The following is a 16718-nucleotide window of genomic DNA, read 5'->3' as shown; positions in this document are numbered from 1 at the left end:
CTGTGCTGCCGAGCATCTTAAAAAACAGATCTATTTATTATTATTATTTTTAGAAAATTAACAGTGGTAACAGTCTTGGAAACATAAATATTCGTCCATACACTAGTTTTCATTTTTCATACTTTTCCAAACCTGGAAATTTAGAAAATCAAATTCCATTCTTTTCCATACCTGCGTAGATACCCTATAATTAGGAAGGTGGTCATAATGCGGTCTGCTTGGTATACTTTGTGAAAGCTGTCAGCTGCTAGCAAAAGCATGCAGTGATTTCAACAAGATTAAAGACACAGAAGTGACACTATCATTACTTTAATAAATGAACTGTCTATTTGTCAAATTTAGTGCCATCCATGTAGTGACATTTCTGAAAACGCTAAATCAAATTGTCATCAACTAAAGTTTAAATACTGATTTCATCAAATCAAGGCCAAAGTCTACAAGTACAATAACTAACTGATAGTAAAGAAGACCTCAAAATGTCATAATATAACTTCCTATCCTCGTACCACTGTATTTTTAAACACACACTCACCTCCGTAATGGGAGACTTGGGGTTGACGTTGCGTGCCGCTGCTATCTCCTGGAGCTGGTTGACGAGCTCTGTAATAGACAGACGCTCCTCTGGGTTAACCTTCAACATGGAACCTAGAGAACAGGAGGAGGAAGAGGAGATGGGTTTAAGTTTAAAGAGAATGTTAAACACTAAAAAATGAAACTATGAAAATGATCAAATGTGAAGCTCATGGACAACACAGAAACACATTATGATTTTTCTGGACCAACTCATGGAACAACTGTCTACAATTACCAACAAATCGACACAAAATATATTCAATATATATCAACCATCTCTTAATGCTAGAGATTTAGAGGTTTAGAGGTGCCATCCTATACTGGCGGGCTGTAAAATGCCACAAACCTGACTTCTGGGCAAACAGAGCCATAGCAGATAAAAGTGATGATGAACAAATGGACAGTCCAAAAACATGCATGTTACGGTAACTGGCAATTCTACACTGGCCGTAGGTGTGTATGTGAGTGTGAACAGTTGTCTCCCGTGTGTGAGAGACTGTACTCCGCCTCTCATCCAATGACAGTGGCCCTCTAGGATAAGCAGTCATAGATGATGGATGTTTGTAGGGTTGGATGGACTAAATGGATTGACACAGGGACATGTTGGCAGTACGTACGTATGAGGTCGTGATACACAGTGTACTTGATATCGTTCTGAGGGATAGAGTATTTTCCGTTGACAATTTGGAGCTTTGCGCCCTCCTCAAATGGATGCTGCTTAAAACACAGCAGGTAGAGGATGCATCCAAGGGCCTGCATAGGACCAGACATTTTAAAATGATCAAGTAAAGCTTTATGACAACAGAAGAAAAGTGTGTTAATCATGTCAAAAGGTCCAAAAAGACAAATAAAGAGTGTCTATTGTAAATGCAAAGTGAGGCTTGTTAAGGATTTTACACAGTTGGTAAAAAGAAAAAAAAGTCCAGGCTCTGACCCAGATATCTTGTTTCTCATTGATGGGAAAGTTGGAGTAGAGATCGATCATCTCTGGTGTTCGGTATGCTGGAGTGGTGTTCCTTGTGATCTACAGGGAAACAGAATTAACCCAGTAAACACAGAGACAAGTATCCAAGTACAGACCGATGCTTGTCCCTGACACAAACATATTTTTTTCCTCTCTGGACAAAACTAATAAAATTCGTAACCTTGGCAAAAACTTCTTTCTCCTGATTGTTTTATACTGAAGTACGGTTTTCAAGTATGGTTTCTGTCATTTTAGGTAGCTAATATAATTCTGGTGCATACTCAAGTTTCCATTGTTCCAAAAAGTTTCATTTTAGGTGTTTGTCAGGATGTGACATCAGGTTGATTACTAGTTGGCATGCAAACAGCTCCTTGAAGTGGTCTTAGAACGGTGAGAATCGGAAAAAATAAATAAATGAATAAATAAGGTGTTTAACCCAACATTTGTTTGTAACAGGTCAAGGCAGAGCAGGATCACTCTCAGACCGTGACGCACAAACTCTGGTTCCAACTTTGCAAGATGGCACCATCCAATATCCCTGGAATTCTAGTATCAGTTTGAAGGAAGTGGGGATGCATTGTCCACATCTACAGTGGGGGAAATAAGTATTTGATCCCCTGCTGAATTTGTAAGTTTGCCCACTTCCATAGAAATGATCAGACTCTGGTTTTTATGGTTGTTTACTGGTTATGGGTATAGACAGAATATTTGAAGAATTTAATCTTTGTAGAGAAACCTTTGTTGGCAAGCACAGCGATGAGACGTTTCTTGTAGTTGGTCACCAGGTTTGCACACAGCGCAGGAGGGATTTTGGCCCATTCATCTTTACAGACAGTCTCTAAATCCTTCAAGTTTCTTGGCTGCCTCTTGGAAACTCGGAGCTTCAGCTCCCTCCACAGGTTTTCGATCGGGTTAAGGTCTGGAGACTGACTAGGCCACTCCATGACCTTAATATGCTTCTTCTTGAGCCACTCCTTTGTTGTCCTGGCAGTATGTTTTGGGTCATTGTCATGTTGGAAAACCCACCCACGAGGCATCTTCAGTGTTCTTGCTGAGGAAAGAAGGTTTTTGTCCAAGATGTTACAGTACATGGCTGCATTCATTGGCCCCATAATGCGGTGAAGTTGCCCTGTACCCTTTGCTGAAAAACAGCCCCAAAACATGATGTTTCCACCTCCATGCTTAACCGTGGGTATGGTGTTCTTTGGGTCATACTCACGTTTTTTCATCCTCCAAACACGGCGGGTCGAGTTAATGCCAAATAGCTCAACTTTGGTTTCGTCAGACCACAGCACTTTCTCCCAAGCCTTCTCTGAGTCATTTAGATGTTCACTGGCAAACTTAAGGCGGGCCTGTACATGTGCCTTCTTGAGCAGGGGGACCTTGCGGGCACTGCAAGAGTTCAATCCATAACGGCGCAGTGTGTTGCCAACTGTTTTCTTGGTGACGGAGGTCCCAACTGCTTCCAGATCATTAACAAGCTCCTGCCGTGTTGTTTTAGGCTGCTCCCTCACCTTTCTCATCATCATCCTCACTCCATGAGGCGAGATTTTGCGGGGAGCTCCAGACCGAGGACAGTTGATGGTCCTTTTATGGGTCTTCCACTTGCGAATAATGGCACCAATAGTTGTCACCTTCTCACCAAGCCTTTTGCTGATGGTTTTGTAACCTATACCAGCCTTGTGCAGGTCTACAATCTTGTCCCTGACATCTTTTGACAGCTCTTTGGTCTTGCCCATGGTGCTGTAGAAGTTGGAATGTAAGAAACTGATTCTTAGAGCAGGTGTGCTTTATATACATGATGAGTTAAGATCAGGAGTATTGGTAATTAGTTGACTGAGCACAGCTGTGTGCCACATGTGCACCAGCCAATCTGTAGGAGCCTGAATTCTAAATGAATTGTTGGGGATCAAATACTTATTTCCCTTAATAAAATACATAACAATTTATAACTTTTAGATTGTGTGTTTTTTATGCATTTTCGATTGATATTCTGTCTATACCCATAACCAGTAAACAACCATAAAAACCAGAGTCTGATCATTTCTATGGAAGTGGGCAAACTTACAAATTCAGCAGGGGATCAAATACTTATTTCCCCCACTGTATATACAGTCAATGGTGTGAACACATATACATGATGAATAAAGCTCATTTTAATTTTGATGATGTAGAAACATATTTTAATTAAAATATTTTACAGTGCAGATCTTTATCATAAAAAGCAGTTACCTCAAGCATTTATTCTGCGCAACTGGCCTGAAAGCTGGTGTCCGGTGGACTTGTGGATTATTAGGTTTAGCCATCAGGAGCTCTGGTGTCCTGTGCACTGGGTCATCAGTGGCAGTGCATGTGTCTATGTGTTTATGGTATAAATATGATTAACCTGGTGATCAGTGCTTCCTGGACCTCCTGCAATTGATTCAATCAAAGGTTTCTGGTTTCTGTCCAACACCCTGATACCATTATGCCACTGACTGACTGTGAGATTTTTTTTCTCTCTCAATTTATGAATGGACTTTAAGGATTTAATAAAAAATCCAGGGAAAATTGACAGTGTTTTTTGCTTTGCAGCTGCACTCTTTATATACATGCGATTCTTCGCACCTTTTAACAAAAACTTATTAGACCATAGAACACATTGAGAATATTAATGAGTAAATGGATTCGGTTAAAAAGTAGGAATAATGTATCCAGCAATTCCTATAGAATTCATTCATTGACAGTTATAAAAATGTATCATATACAACATATTAGTTCTATATAAGAAGAAGAAACCCAAATTGTAAAAAATAATATGTTGTATGAGCAGGACCATGCTGACGATTAACTGATGTTTGTGTCTGTGTGCGTGTGCTTGTGCGTGTGTGTGTGTGTGTGTGTGTGTGTGTGTGTGTGTGTGTGTGTGTGTACCTCATCCTCCACCATGGACCTCTTCTGTGCTGACCAGCTGTAGTCGGGGTAATGTGATACTGTGGTGGCGCTGCCAAAGTCACACAGCTTGATAGTGCCCTGGTTACTAATCAAGAGGTTCTCAACCTGCAATACATCAAGTTCACATGTCAATTTCTTACTAATCAGCAATCCTTAGTTTAAAAGCACCATCAATCTTTAGCCATTAAAATGAGGCAGAAGCACCACGGTACAAAATATCAAATGGTCTAATTCAAGCGAGGATTAAATAATCCAGCTGCCAACGACAGACCCACCTTGAGGTCTCTGTGTATGATTGGAGGTTTCTGTTTGTGCATGTGCTGCACAGAGCGGCACGCCTGGTAGAAGATTTTCAGCACAGTGTCACATGACAGGGGAGCCCTCTGCTCAACCCGCTTTATGAAGTCCACCAGCTGACCTGAGACAGAAGAAGCACAAACACATGGATGAATGTAGATAAAAAAGTGAAAGGCTTATATCACATATCAAAAAAAAGGAAGAGTTGCTTTGCAGACATCTAAAAAAAATGTTTGGATGATATAAACACGTATTCTTAAACAGTAAGTAACAAGTTATGTGCTTATAAAGCTGAAAAACAGCTGAATCAAAACAAAGTTTGTTGTAAGTGAACAAAGGGAAGTAGAGCAGGAAGTAGGAAGGCCACAGATAGGAAGCTTGCGTCACACATGCCTTTCAGTTAAACTTACTGAGAAACAGTACGTCAGATTTACAACACTTAATCAATGAGTAATCACTGATTCAGCAACAAAGATACAGAGAGAGAAATAGGTGGCGGACAAAGAAGTTTGCAAATTGAGGGAAGGGTCTTTTGTGTTGTCTTTACCTTTACACAGCTCAGTGAGGATCAGGAACTCAGCCTGTCCAGTGTCTGATTCCTCCTTACTGATAGATGCAGCAGAGCAGAACTGAACCATGTTTGGATGACCCGACAGCTTTTTCTATGGAGCCAGCAGGTCAAGGAACATGCAGAATAAGGCCTGCTGTGATATCAAGGCTGTCACCAGAAATGTTCCCTTTATAATCCAACATCATAATCACTGTCTGGTGACAACTGCTGGTCAGTTTTACCGGTGGCTTGCTTAAGTTCATTTACACTAAGCTCAGAAATTCACAGAAATGTGCCAGTGGTCTAAGAATCCAAAAGTGTTGAAACATTCTTTCAACAGAGACTCAGTAAGTTGCACAATTACTAAAACTTAAATCCCCCACTACTGTAGCACAGAGAAGATCCAATGGCTTTCCAATCAAATGCTATATCATGCTCAATAATGTCGTTGCTTATAAATGATAGACCACAATAAGCAACCTGTTTCTGAATTAGGTCAAAGGAAATAAACCTTAACCTTTGTTGAATAGGATCTTTGAATCCTTTGAAAATATGAAACGAAACGGCTCAGTATAGCGTACGGCTCAACTATAGCGTAGCAAAAAATCTATTCTAAAACTCCACGTGGCCACAGGAACAAAATGTGCCATTATACCATTATATTTGCTTTTGGCTAACGTCTGTGTCACCACTGGCCACATGAGGCGATACCTGGACCTTACAGAGGTTGCACAGGCAGTTCAATCCTCCAGGATGGCACCTGAATACATGCCATTGCCAAGAGGTTTTCTGCATCTCAGCATTGTCAGAACCCTACTTCATGAGGGTGACCTGAAGGCCCCACATCATCTAGTGGACCCTGAGAACCTGGGGTCTGGAGGGTCTGGAGAAGCTGTGGAGAATATTATCCTGTGGGCATGACTGGTTTGGTGGTGGTTCAGTGGTGGTCTCCAATGTCAGTGCAGTGGGTTCTGGGTTCTTCCTGGTGCATGACAATGCTCCTTATGTGGTGAGATTATACAGGCAGTTCCTAGAAGATGAAGACATTGGTACCACTGACTGGCCCCCCCTTACGGGACATAAGTTTCGGTCCATGTGACGCTGACAGGTTGTACCTCAAACTGTCCAGGAGCTCAGTGATGCCCTGGTCAGATCTGGGAGGAGAAACCCCTGGTCACTATCTGTTGTTTCATCAGGTGCATGCCCCAACGTTGTTAGGCATGCATACAACGTGGGGTTCACTTTGAATTTCAGGGTGTCTTTGAATTCAACCTTCTGGAGGTTGATAATTTTCATTTCCATGAAACAATGTGGTGTCCTCTTTCAGTCAGTCAGTTTAGATATCCAGCGTGATTTTTTTTCCCTATTGAGATCTGATGTGTTATCGAAGTGTTCCTTAAATTTTTTTGAGCGGTGTATGTCTTTCTCACCCTCCGCATCAAATATGCTGCAAAAATAAAAGCCAACAGTGCAAAATATTGCAGCTGAAAAGGGAATGCTCTTACCAACAGCTGCGCCTTCACCACATGCTACACAGTAACTGTTGCACAACTGTAAAAGAGATTTCCCAGCATTTAGCTGGTGAGCTATGGTTTGTTAGTTCCCTCCACCGACTCATTTCTACTCATTGATAAAAACTTCTTTAATTCCGTTAAATAACCTCCCTAAAGGTCATTACAAACACCAGACGTTTCTTGATAAATAAAGCTGTCTAAATGATTGCATTTATCCCAGCAAACACTGATTACCAAATCTTGGAATAAAACTCCCTCCAAAACACAAGAGAGGGCCTTAAAAGGGATTCACAAATGACAAGCTATATAGGACTGAACCAAACTGTAATACATATTAGTTATTGCATTGTGTAAGATACAAAAAAAAACAAGCTACAAGGGATCTAGTAAAGACAGTACATGCAGGATGCATTCCACAATCTTGTGATGTCAGAGTTATAGTTTAACTTGCCTTTGTCACAAGTCACAATCAGCAACAGAAATACTCGATAATGAACACAAATGATAAAGGATACCATGAAGCAGACTTCCTGTATGATTTCTTTGTTCTTCTCTTCTTCATTGGACAACAGCCTCTGAAAAAATAGCATGCAATGTGAAAAGGAAAAAACTGATCCCCAGGATCAGATCATCATTTTATTGTAACTTGTGGTTATGGTGAATGGGAAGCTCAGTGGCCACTTTCAGAATAATTTATTTGCCCTGCATTAAAAGTGCAAAGAGTTTGCTTTGTTATGGGGATTGTTGCACTGTGTTAGTGCTATGATCTATAAATATATGCTAAAAGAAAAGGTGCACAGCTGAACTTGTGGACATGTTCAGAAATGTCAGGAAATGACGAGATGAACAGAACAGATAAGCATGCAGCAGTTGGGGTCCACAAATGTTTCTTCAAATCATGTCGTTCTCTGTGAAACAGCCTGATAAAGGATTGTTTCTTGAGCAATAAGATCAACAAAACAGCAGGGCATGCAGCTGCCCATGTTCGAACTTCATTGTTTCCAAGTTCATAGTATATTGGTAGAACAGCATACTGTACATGCTATCTATATGCCAGTTCGCTAGATAAACTACTGAAAGCAAATTAATTCTATTACTAATTGTGCACATTACTTACCCTGGTCTACTGAATAAAATGGGGTTGTCAAAATAATAGAAACACATGCCAATAGAAAATAACACAGTTCAATAGTACTGCAAACCACAACCTCCAAAATGAAAACACAGTTGAATCAATAACTTTATCCATAACCTTCAAACTAAGATTTAGTTCAGGACCGTTACATTGGAACACATTCTTTTTCACTTGTGTATCTAATGGACTGGCAAGTGAAAGTAAATATGAAAATGGCAAAATATTCTAGTTATGTCATTGTTATAGTCCAGTTGCATCAGAGCATATTGCATTTTGCACACTGACTGTTATTTACAAATGACGTGTATTATTCATTACAAATAACAGGTAAGTGCTGTAGAATGAAGAATGCAATTATTTCATAATCATGCATACAAACAAATGAGTGAATTAATAAATCACTATGCAATACTGGCTCCATTTGTAAGGATCAGAGTTTCCTCAGTGGACACATGTTTACCTTAAGGGCATAGTCTTTGCCACTGCTCATGTCCTGGGCCTCGTACACGAAGGCGAATCCTCCTAAAGACAAAAAAACAAGATGTCATGTAAATTGCTTAGTCGAGTTTACTTCTACATACATAGTGCAGCTCTTAAAAGGAGTCATAATAACCAACTTCAGATCTTTGGTGTAATGCACAGACTGTGTGATACACAGCATGCTATGTTGTAATATGATATTTTTTGGGTTATTCTCATCGTGTTCTTGGTTGTTTTTGTCTGACTTGTTCTTGTTTTTTCTGTGCCCGCAGGCTGTAAAATGCCCAGGTTGATGGGACCCAGGAGTGTGATTACACCGTTTATTTTACTAAACAATAATTATTTTTATTTTATTTTAATCTAATCTTATTTCATTTTATGTTTCTTGTGTTTTTTATGAGTGTTTACTTTTATGTACAGCGAAGCTACAGGGACAAAGTAATTTCCCTTGTGGATCATTAAAGTCTGTGTAAAGCTAAGTCTAAGTCTAAAGTGAAAGCAATTAAGGCAAATATATAAATAAATAAATAACACATCCAATAGCTGATTGTTATCAATAATGAAGGGTTTTAGGGCGAGATTTCCTTTTTAAGGTGAGAATATCATCAGCCCAACCACAGATCCCATTTCATTCCAGGGTTGATTTAGTGTTTTAGCACCAAAAACTGCAGCAGTGCCACAAACTGCATAATCACAGTCTTATCTGCTGGACATTGGGCAGCCACAGTGAAGAAGTTAAGCGAGCACAGAGAATGAGTTTTGGCTGTGAATGGAGAAATGGAAAACATTTTTGTTATTTCAGTGTCCGGCAACTTATGTTATAATAGAGTTTATTGGTCTAGTGCAGGGAAAGATAGAACAACAAATGTTCAGAACGACACAATCAAAATTCAACTTTGGGCTATGCAGAAAACTTGGAGCAGAAGTTATGCCCTCAACTATCACAATGACAATGTCACAGTCACTGACAAGTGGTCTATCATTTTCACATATAATTTTCTTTCTGCAGTGGCTCTTTTTCCTATTTCAGATTGAGAGGTCTCTGTGGCTGAGGCACAAGAAACTTAAGTTTTTGATTTTCTTTTTTTCAGGTGTTTTTCTGTGCTCAAAGGTAAGTGCTCTTAGCAAGTCACAATCCAAACGAGGAAATGGCTACGTTACCATAGTGATGAGTAACTCAAATACGAGCTTTACTTGTGAAAACTGGATGCACCATAAATAAAGTAACCGTGATCTAGTCTGGAATTCAAACCAACAACCTCATGATCTTGCACATGTATCTGTTTAACATGAAAGGATAAAATACTTTACTATAAACACTTAGCACAAAGCACCATAGCCACTGCGTTATTTGTTGCACATTACAACATTTGCATTTAATACCAGTCACTTAAAGCAAGCATACCTGGCCCTGAGGGGATCACATGTCTTCCTCTGTTTTGTTCTGGAAAACATAAGGCTGAAACCCACAAAAGCTACATTTCCTTTGTTCCAGCTTCCTAGCCATTCCAAGAAAAACACTGGAAGGGGAACAGATGAAAACATCTTTTCGAGCTTGAGACGATTACATCTCACTTGTGTTTAATAATTATAGATTTACTGCTAGTGAAACTGACAAAAAAAAAAACAACAACGGGCCACTGCCCTGAAAAAAGTAGTACCTTCCTGTTAAGAAAAGATATTGAAGGAATACAACAATGGCACCTTTCAAATAGCAGGACGGGAGTTTGAAAAGAGCAGAGTTTTGGTGTAAAATGATCTCCCCCTTTTTAAAAGGCCAAAGACCATGTCTGAGGAAGCGCGATCAAAACACCCTTATTACAGAGATTTACTCTCCAATTTAGTTTTCAAGAAAGTTAAACTGCAATTTCAGTCACCAGTTCACAGTCATTTATAAAACCAGAATGTAAACCATTAACCAGTGCCACTATCTCAGTTGAGAGCATTTCTCTTTTTAGCATCACTTCATGTTGACTTATATGATGCATGGGGTTATCCTTTTCCTGCAAAAATTGCACGTGGTAAAGGCATGTTTTAATTCTGAAGAAAGACTATTCCAGTCAAAAAAAAAAAGAATCATTACCCTTTTAAAAAACAAACAAACAAACAACACTGTCACAGTTAGTTAGTAAGCCGTTTTCCAGGCTGAATGGGGATGATTCACATTGGCTCACACTGAAAGCACACAATGCAAGGAGATTTGATAATTTCTTCAACGTCAGGCTGGTTTTAGTATTTAACTGAATTTCATGAAAAGCTATTACTTAGTTGAATTGAGTGTCTAAAATGAGTGTGAACATGACCAGCTTTGTATTAGAGTTGCTGAAAGTCGCACACACATATATATACACGAGAATTTAATATAATACGTTAATTGAATATTTTCATTTTATTTTGTCTATTTGTTTGGTAGGAATTTCAGTATTGTAAATATGTACTGAACTCCTGATGTCAGATAAATGATCTCATATCTGATCTACTCTAAAAAAAACAAAAAAAAACAACTGGTAATGTTCTATCACAGGTTTATTCACCTTTCATTTATTGAAATTTGTAGTGAATCCTGATTTAGCCAGTATTTTTGAAGAAGCAACAATCCACAATAGCAGTAAGTAAAATAGACGTATTAGTGATGATTGCCTTATTCTAAGCTAATACTTTTACTTAGTCCGTTTATTTGTACCACAGTGGGTGATAAATAAAAGGAACATTTCTGGAACTGAGCCACAGATATACTGGAGGAGTCAAATAGCTGTGAGACAGTTGCTGTGCTTGACTACTCATAACTTCATTGCCACATTCCATGTTATGGTGTACATTTGCTTCTATTGCAGTCATCATCACAATCTCGAGGGGAATAGAAATAAGGATCAAACTAAACTAAGCACACTAAGAACTGGGACTCAGCCAGTCGTTCCCTCGATTTTACAAGAAACAATCCTACAAAGCTCTGCAAATAATCTGGCTATATACACTTGTTTTTTTATTGATATCCTAGTCCATAATGTTTGAAGCTTGTTGTCATCACTGGCATTTCTGTGTTATCAGACCATTCCTTACAGTCATCTACACCGTGCTCTTTCTCTCGAAACCAAACAAGTTTCTGCTTCTAAGGTTTGAGGTATGCAGTAAACTGAGAGCTGGGTAGACGAGTAGAATGCAGCTCTGCGTACATCCACATAGCTCTGGCTCAAAGCACAGACCGGAGGCAATGACGTGGAAGTTAGACTTGTATTAGCATCTCATTCATAGAACTCGATCTGAAAATCGATTTGCCACTTGTTAGACACCCTCACAGCCACATCCTCAACTGGTGTTTACTTGGTGACTCACAGCTCCGCACTTGCAAACGCTTATTGTCATTGACTCCAATGGAGGTAAGTCACCAATGCTAACCTGCTAGCCACATCAGCTAGCTGCCAAGCTACGACGCGCAAGACGGGATCAAAAATTCAGGCAGTTGTGCACTCTCTCACCTTCGGCAATCACTCTCTTGATCCTCAGTTTCATGTCGCCCAGCTCAACGACTTGTCCGACGAAGTCGTTCTGGTCCCGGCCGGCCGCTCCGGACGAGCCGGGCCCGGCTAGGAAATCCAGTGCCGACTGGAACAGAGACATCTTATCCTATTGGGCCGCCTCCAGGAGATGGAATTAGCTGTCTGGATCTCCACAGGCTCAGTAGGAAAACTACACGGCGCTTTAATCTGCTATCAAAACTCGGAATAAGGTGATATTATTCTTTCACTGGAAGCAAACATCCTCTTCCTGCCTGTACACCGCTCTACACCGACGAGGCCACCATCATTACGGTGCTGACTTCCGTGAAGGGTGATGGCGTCAGGACACGAATCAGTCATGTGACATAGATAAAAAAAAAAAAAAATGTACTAAACACGAAACAAACGCCAGACATAAGGCACTGTTTATTTATACCACGTATGGGGAATTTCCTTGTCACAGGAGCGCGGAATTTGATGAGATTATATATGAGAAACGATAACAAATTTGAGAGGAAAACAGTTATTATAACAATTATACAAAAAACAACAACACTCCCTTTCCAAGTTTTAAAATCGTAGACATGTACATTTATTTTGAGTGATTATATCGCTATTTATTGTGTCATTGTCGCAACAGTTTCACGTCATTTGTCTTCATATAAAATTTCACGGACGACGTTATAACGTAAATGGTTCACGTTATAACGTCGTCCGTGAAATTTTCACGTTATAACATGATCATTTATTTTCACAACTTTCACCGTAGGTAGCCTAATGCATAACAACTGGGGAAAAGCTCTTTTTTCCCTTTACGTCCTTTCACGCTTTTGTAGCGTACTGTAGTAAAAGCAGCAAGAACCTGGTGTCTTTGGTAATTTCTGTCACACCTATATATATCAGTGAAGTTATTAAATATGTCTGTCTGCCTTTTTCGGTGTCGCACTAAGACAGCCCAAAAACCGTCTCGTTTTGATGAAAACTGGTTTGTAGCTTACTGCACACTGAACCGCGAGAGGAATCAATCATCGCCTGTGTCTTAATGTCGTTTTTAATGAGTAATTGATCCCGGAAGTCCGAAGTCCCGGAAGTCCGAAGACCAACTAAAATTAGGGAGGGGGGGGGGGGGGGGGGGGGGGGGGGGGAATAAAGAAAAAATAATTAAATAATTTAAATTCATTCCAAGGCCAGATTAGAGTTCATCTGTTCAGAAGTGTTTTCAGTCATTGTAATGAGACCCCAATGTCATTCTGTGTCACGTTTTGTTTTGAAAAGTCAGGGATCTATCACACTCTGATCAACACATGTTTGTAGAAGTGAATGATGGCACAGGAGCTTTCTGACAAAGAGTTGTTGCTGTTGCTCATCAGGCTGGAAAAGGTTACAAAATCATCTCTAACGATTTGGGAATTCACAAATCCACAATCAGACAGATTGAAACCTACTGATGTTTTGAATATTTTTTTATACTGAAATTACGAAAATTCATACGATCTTAAGTGGAATGAACTTTTAACCACTTACTTAACTTTTCCAGAAAGTCTCTCTTTTTGTTGTGTCTTTGTTAAGACTAATTATTTTCTTTAATAATACTAATAATATACTATTTGTTCACACCCGAAGGACAAGATTAGCATAATATGTGTGTGAGGCTGCCATCTGCTGGACACATTTAGCTTATTGTTAGTGTTGTGTTCAGGATCCAGACAACAGTTCTGTATAAGTGTAATGTTTTTGCAAAATCCTATCCAGCCGCATTTGAAATAAATATACGCACCTGAAATAAGTGAAAAGATTCAGTGTGTTCATGGAGATCACAACAATAAATAAACAACTGAATAAATAATGCAATTGTATTGTATACAACCATAGTCCATGGTGTGGCCAAATATCCCTTTTAGTTATTCTTTTAATATTAAATGTGCAAACTATAACTTATATAAATAGATCTACATCTTGGTTTGTCTTCCAAGCTGTTAGTTCGTCTGTATTTCTGCAGTGTATCAACTGCTGAAAGAATGCATCTGCACTTCCTGGCCATCTGGCTGCAGCTGTACCCTTCCTGGCTAAGAATCTGTATCTTCAGGCGTGTTTTGTGTGTTAGGTTCCTTGTTTTAGCCATTTTTTGTCTCTGAAGAACTTTCAAATGTACTGACTTTATATAGACACAAAGCATGGTAACAGAAAAATGCTAAACACTCTACAACTCTCAACACTCGACAATTTCTATGTGTCATGTGTCTTTATGGAACAATCAATTTTAAGTTTTAGGATTTATTTAGTATTTTGTCTGTGACTATACGAAAAGAAATTGCACTTGAGGACCTAAGAGTGATTCTTAATGCAATATTTCACAAATGTATGGAGTGTCGAAAACTGTTTTCCACCACTGAAGATACCGTATTCAGGTTTGTCAGGCATGTTAACACGGTTGTCAATGGTCAGACCTGGTCAGACCGATGTCAATGTATCTGACTGAGTCTTTAATGCCAGACTTTTGTGCTGCTTATGTATGTTCCTGTGAGGGAAACACCAAACCCCAGCAACAGGGAATACCATTTCACAAGTGAGAAGATGTTTTTTATTGTTTAACTGTTATGAATGTGTTAAATTTGATCTATCTATCTATCTATCTATCTATCTATCTATCTATCTATCTATCTATCTATCTATCTATCTATCTATCTATCTATCTATCTATCTATCTATCTATCTATCTATCTATCTATCTATCTATCTATCTATCTATCTATCTATTAAGTTAAGCTAGTAATAAGCTAGTTTAATAAATAAAACTAGCTTATTACCCAGTTTATGTAAGGATAAGAAAACAAAAGATGTTTATGTCAGTAAGACATCAATAAGATGATGAAAGTGACATTGAAAAATCAGTCACTGTATGTAGTTGTACTAAGTAGGCCATGTTATTCCCAAGTTATCTATTAAATTAGTTTCATATATACATATATTTTTATTATTATTATTATTATATTGTTATTTCATAGATACTCTTATTGTAACTTTATCTTGTTTTATTTATTTATTTTGATTATTATGTAGAAGAAGAATAGAAGCCTTTCAGTGGTGTTGCACACTGCCTACATTTTTAATTTAGCCAGTCTATATTCTATTTATATTATATATTATATCTGTTTATAAAAAACCAGCGGTCTGAAGATCGGTTGAAAATTCAGTGAGTTATGATGAATTTAATCGTTGATCTGCCTCCGTTCACTAATACAGTCAGTGGACACGGCTTCCCCCTGTCCAGGATGGCGGCTGCGTTGACGCGTGGCGTCAGAGGCAGCGTCTATGTGGTATATTGGGGTCCATCCCAATTTAAGGAGTCTGAGTTGTATTGGAATCTGACCTTTAAAAAACCAAAAGTGACCAACTGTATAAAATTCAACAAATCAGGCCCTTTATCTCAGCTTTACAACCTGGCCATTTGTTGGCACCACTAATCTAAAACCTACAGAACAGCTTTATAAAAAAAAAGCCATCAAGGTGTTTGTCAATAAAACATATTCATATGTTAGTACCATCTACAGGTACCCTTGTGTAATTACTGTGCCGAGTGACCCTCAGGTCAAAACGTCATGTCTGTTAAAGTTTGTTTGAACTGAAGTAGTCTCCCTGCTACTATTGTGACTGTTATACAGTGCTCTGAAGTAGTAGTCCAGGTTTAACCTAAGGTCTTTCATTCATTGTGTGTAGTGTTGTATATGCTGTTATGCTTGTTTATGTTTTTTGAATGTTTCAAGACTACAGATAAAAAATGTGCTTCTAGCTTACTAAATCCTGCCATGAATTGGTGTTCGTTTAAGTGCGCTGTCCTCACCAAGTATACAAATAAAAGATGCCATGCTGCAAAATCCCTTATGTGGTGATGGAGAACTATGACATTTGGGTTCATTGTTAGGTTCATGTTACAGAGTGCATTTAAGTGGCAGTTACACATTTTACATCACAGGATCCAAAGAGCAGTCATTGGGAAAGATTTCCAAATGAAACTGCAAATGTACCAGCTGCTTGTTACAAAATATGAGTTTTGACTGGATAACAGGGGACATGAAAGGATGTGCAGACAGAGTCTGGTTAAACAGATGAAACATGCCAGGGCCCATTTCAGGTCAGCTCAGTCAGAGGGTTCATCTTAGTGAAATTTAAGTTCAAGTGAGCGTAAGTCCCTGATACATCTGGGTGTTTAAAATATTAAGATGTAACACAACAACAAACGTTTGCCTGTAGGTCTTTATCAAACCAGCAAAAAAATAAAACATTTGCAAGAAATGACAAGATTTGTTGTTTTTTTTTTTATTTTCTCTGTGAAATATTTTCTGTAGCTCACAATATGACATATTAATAATATTCTACCTTCAGCAATGACAGAAATTGGATATTGGTCATACTGTATACAAGAACCTAGGCATTCCCAGGAAGACCATTGAATATATAATCCCTGGGATTGTATATCTAGTCTAGGATTGTGGGTCCAGCTGACTGTCCCACAAGACAAAAGACATTTTAAATAAGTTACACAAGAAAATATGTAAATCTATGTGCACATAACATAACATAACATAACATAACATAACATAACATAACATAACATAACATAACATAGCATAACATAGCATAACATAACATAACATAACATACCACAACATAACATAACATAACACAACACAACACAACACAACACAACACAACACAACACAACACAACACAACACAACACAACACAACACAACACAACATAACATAACATAACA

The 16718-nt window shown here is 38.7% G+C and overlaps 1 protein-coding gene across 2 annotated transcripts in view; it reads right to left on the bottom strand.

The window, feature by feature from the left end:
* The window catches only part of gak (cyclin G associated kinase), a 28434-nt gene extending 15835 nt beyond the window's left edge, over positions 1–12599 (bottom strand). Inside the window, exons 1-9 of one of the 2 annotated variants that reach the window (XM_047591579.1) lie at positions 11924–12599; positions 8428–8489; positions 7348–7407; positions 5316–5430; positions 4747–4889; positions 4451–4576; positions 1508–1597; positions 1191–1326; positions 533–645 (exon numbers count right to left, since the gene is read on the bottom strand). In XM_047591579.1, coding sequence (XP_047447535.1) covers positions 533–645; positions 1191–1326; positions 1508–1597; positions 4451–4576; positions 4747–4889; positions 5316–5430; positions 7348–7407; positions 8428–8489; positions 11924–12065 — 987 coding nt within the window. In that variant the 5' untranslated portion in view covers positions 12066–12599. The remainder of the gene's footprint in view (positions 1–532; positions 646–1190; positions 1327–1507; positions 1598–4450; positions 4577–4746; positions 4890–5315; positions 5431–7347; positions 7408–8427; positions 8490–11923) is intronic. The other variant, XM_047591581.1, reaches the window with a different exon arrangement.
* Between the last annotated feature and the right edge of the window lie 4119 nt (positions 12600–16718).

This window comes from Mugil cephalus, chromosome 8, assembly GCF_022458985.1.
Source record: "Mugil cephalus isolate CIBA_MC_2020 chromosome 8, CIBA_Mcephalus_1.1, whole genome shotgun sequence".
NCBI classification, from domain to species: Eukaryota; Metazoa; Chordata; class Actinopteri; order Mugiliformes; family Mugilidae; genus Mugil; species Mugil cephalus.
The sequence above is the reverse complement of the archived record's forward strand: the minus strand, read 5'-3'. Positions and strand labels throughout refer to the sequence as shown.